At 60.4% G+C, this 3,035-nt stretch overlaps 1 protein-coding gene across 1 annotated transcript in view; it reads left to right on the plus strand.

Annotated features, from left to right (window-relative positions):
- LOC103251709 (dual specificity mitogen-activated protein kinase kinase 2) overlaps nucleotides 1–3,035 on the plus strand; it is a gene marked incomplete at its 3' end in the record, with an annotated part of 24,939 nt that overhangs the window by 19,234 nt on the left and 2,670 nt on the right. The window contains exons 6-7 of the mRNA XM_021708701.1: nucleotides 105–318; nucleotides 2,170–2,234. Coding sequence (XP_021564376.1) covers nucleotides 105–318; nucleotides 2,170–2,234 — 279 coding nt within the window. The remainder of the gene's footprint in view (nucleotides 1–104; nucleotides 319–2,169; nucleotides 2,235–3,035) is intronic.

The raw sequence follows: 3,035 nt of genomic DNA on the forward strand, positions 1-3,035 counted from the left end.
GGGGGGCCTGCTCGGTGCCCGTGTTCCGTGAAGGAGGGGGCCAGGGCTGCAGCAGGGCGGGGCAGGCCAGCCCGGCCAGCCCCGCCTTCCCTGCTCTCTTCCAGCCGGAGCGCTTGCAGGGCACACACTACTCGGTGCAGTCGGACATCTGGAGCATGGGCCTGTCCCTGGTGGAGCTGTCCATCGGGAGGTACCCCATCCCCCCGCCCGACGCCAAGGAGCTGGAGGCCATGTTTGGCCGGCCCGTGGTCGACGGGGCAGAAGGAGAGCCTCACAGCATCTCGCCTCGGCCGAGACCCCCCGGACGCCCCATCAGTGGTAGGGCCCCGTCGGCCACTTCCGGTCTGCGCGGGCAGCGGCCTGTGTGGGGACTGCTGTTCCCGGGACGGCAGCTGCCACCCCCTGGCCCCTTCTGGTACCACCTGTCCCCTGATGGCACGGGCCGCGGTCAGCAGTCCTCAGATGTCCTGGGGTTTCTGGGGACAGAGCTGGACGCAGCGAGCGCCCCAAGCCCGTTGGTCCGGGGCAGCTGCGCCTGTTGCTGCCAGTGGGAAGGATCGGGAGCCGCAGCCGCAGCCAGGCCTGGTGGGGCAGCTTTGCCAGCATTTTATCACAGAAATGCCCAGACATCCAGGAGAGCAGGAAGACTGGCCCAGCCATCGCCCCCGTCCCTACTGCCCAGAAAGTGCCCACGACCCGCTCCCACGGTGGGGCCCAGCTGTCCTGGGAGCCCTGGTGTAGGGAAGCCCTGACCTGACTCTCGTAGTTGGCCTGCTGGCCTCGGCCCCACACAGCCAGGGCGGGAGTGGAGGGCCCCGGGCCCCGGGGGACAGCTGGACTCACAGAGAATAGTCCGGGCTCAGAGCAGCGCCCATGAGGAGCGCTCCTGGCGCCAGACGTCCAGGGGACGCTTCCGCCACATGGGGACAGTGCAGGGCCGGGTCCCCGCAGGGGAAGAACCACGGGCCGCCCCTGGTTCCTGGGACGTTGTTTTTTCTTAAGTCAGGAGACAGGAAGAGAGTCGGGCCGGAGCCTGAGTAGTGGTCTGTGGCTGGCTGGTTTGTTTTATAACAACGTTACCGAACTAGAATTCATGTGCCCTCTACTTTACTCATTTAAGGCGTGTGTTCCAGTGATTTCTAATTCTAGAACATTCCACCACCCCAAGTGAAAACCCCAGTTCCCCGCCCCCACCCCTGGCACCCACAAATCCATGTCCTAGCTCTGTGGACTGGCCTGTCCTGGACACTTCATAGAAATGGAGTCACACGCTGAATGTCTTTCTGTGTCTGGGTCTCTCACTGAGCGTCACATCCTCGGGGTCCCTCCATGCTGCAGTGTGTGTCAGGGTTCCCTCCCCTTTTCAGGCTGAGTGATGCTTTGCTGCATGGAGAGACCAGGCCATGTGTGCCCGTCCGCCCGTGAGCAGATGTCGGGTTGTCAGGCGGTGATTGTAATGGTCTCTTTGGGTCCGGTGTTTCCCGACAGTCAGACTGCTGGGGTTTTATCTCCTTCCGGGAAGAGCCCCCCCCGGGTCTTTGTCCTCAAGCCTGGCCACTCCAGCCTCAGGTCCTGGAAGGCGTGGAGGCCCGTCACCTCTTCCAGAAGCCTCCGCCCTGGTCCCGCCCCCGCCCGACGTGCCCATTTCTGGCCAGGACAGGAGGCAAAAGTCCAGCTGCCAAACCCAGATCTGCCAGCTGGTCTCGGACAGGGGTCAGCCACCCCAAGCCAGTTTCCCGTCCCGAGTGGCATTCCGAGCCTGTCGCTGTCACCGCCGGCAGCTCCGTGCAAGGTCACACTGCTGTCCTTACTTGCGGTCAGTGCCGTCCCTCCCCCGCCCTGCCAGGGAGCAGGGGGTGATGACTTTGGCACGGCCCCCAGGCAGCCCTGGGCCAAGTGTGTGACTTCTCAAAAAATGCTCCTGTTCCTCTTTGCTTTTTGTGTGTTTTTTTTTTGTTATTCACTAGAGGCTCAGGCACGAAGTCTCTTTCCCAAGGAGGTGTGTGCAGGAGCCAGGCTGGGAGTGTGGTCCTGTGTTCTGCATGCATTCCCCGGCTCCACTGGTGTGGGACGGTGACGCCGGCCGTGTTCAGCCTCTCAGCCCCGACCTCCAGCTCAAGCTCCTCCCATCTCACCTCGGTTTTCTGTCCTCTGTCTCCCGCCATGCAGGTCATGGGATGGACAGCCGGCCCGTGATGGCCATCTTCGAGCTGCTGGACTACATTGTCAATGAGGTTTGTATCTGATGTCACATTGGACTGTCCTGCCGGATGCATTTCCAAAAAGAAGAGAGCTCCCAGCACGACTGGATGTAACTGGACGGGGCGGGGGGGGGGAATCAGAGACACCCTTTTTTTTTTTTTTTTAAGTAGAAAGAAGTGGCTGGGTTCAGTGGCTCAACCTGTCATTCCCAGCACTTTGGGAGGCCGAGGAGAGTGGATTGCCTGAGCCTGGAGATTCAAGACCCACCTGGGCAACTTGGCAAGACCTCGTCTCTACAATAAATAAAAAATTAGCCGGGTGTGGTAACGCGAGCCGGTAGTTTTGGCTACTTGGAAGGCTGAAGCATGGAAGGATTGCCGGAGCCCAGCAGGTCGAGGCTGCGGTGGCTGTGAGCATGCCACTGCACTCCAGTCTGGGTGACAGAGTGAGACTCCAATTCAAAAAAAAACAAAAACCAAAGTAGAAAGAAGGAAAGTTTATTGTTCACCTTTCACAGATTGGAAAGGAGGCCAACACTCAGAGGCAAGACAGAGGTTAGATTAGAAAATATAGTTTAAAAGCCGGGCTCGGTGGCTCAGCCTGTAATCCCACGCCTTTGGGAGGCTGAGGTGAGTGGATTGCCTGAGCCGATGGGTTCAAGACCCACCCGGGCAGCGAGACCTCATCTCTACAATAAATCAAAAAATCAGCCAGGCGTGGTAGCGCATGCCTGTAACTCCTGCTACTCGGAAGGCTGAGGCGGAAGGATCGCTGGAGCCCAGCAGCAGGCGAGGCTGCGGTGGCCAGGAGTGGCCACTGCACTCCAGTCTGGG

The sequence above is a fragment of the Carlito syrichta genome, unplaced genomic scaffold, assembly GCF_000164805.1.
Source record: "Carlito syrichta isolate Samal-C Ts95f unplaced genomic scaffold, Tarsius_syrichta-2.0.1 Scaffold143754, whole genome shotgun sequence".
Lineage (NCBI taxonomy): Eukaryota > Metazoa > Chordata > Mammalia > Primates > Tarsiidae > Carlito > Carlito syrichta.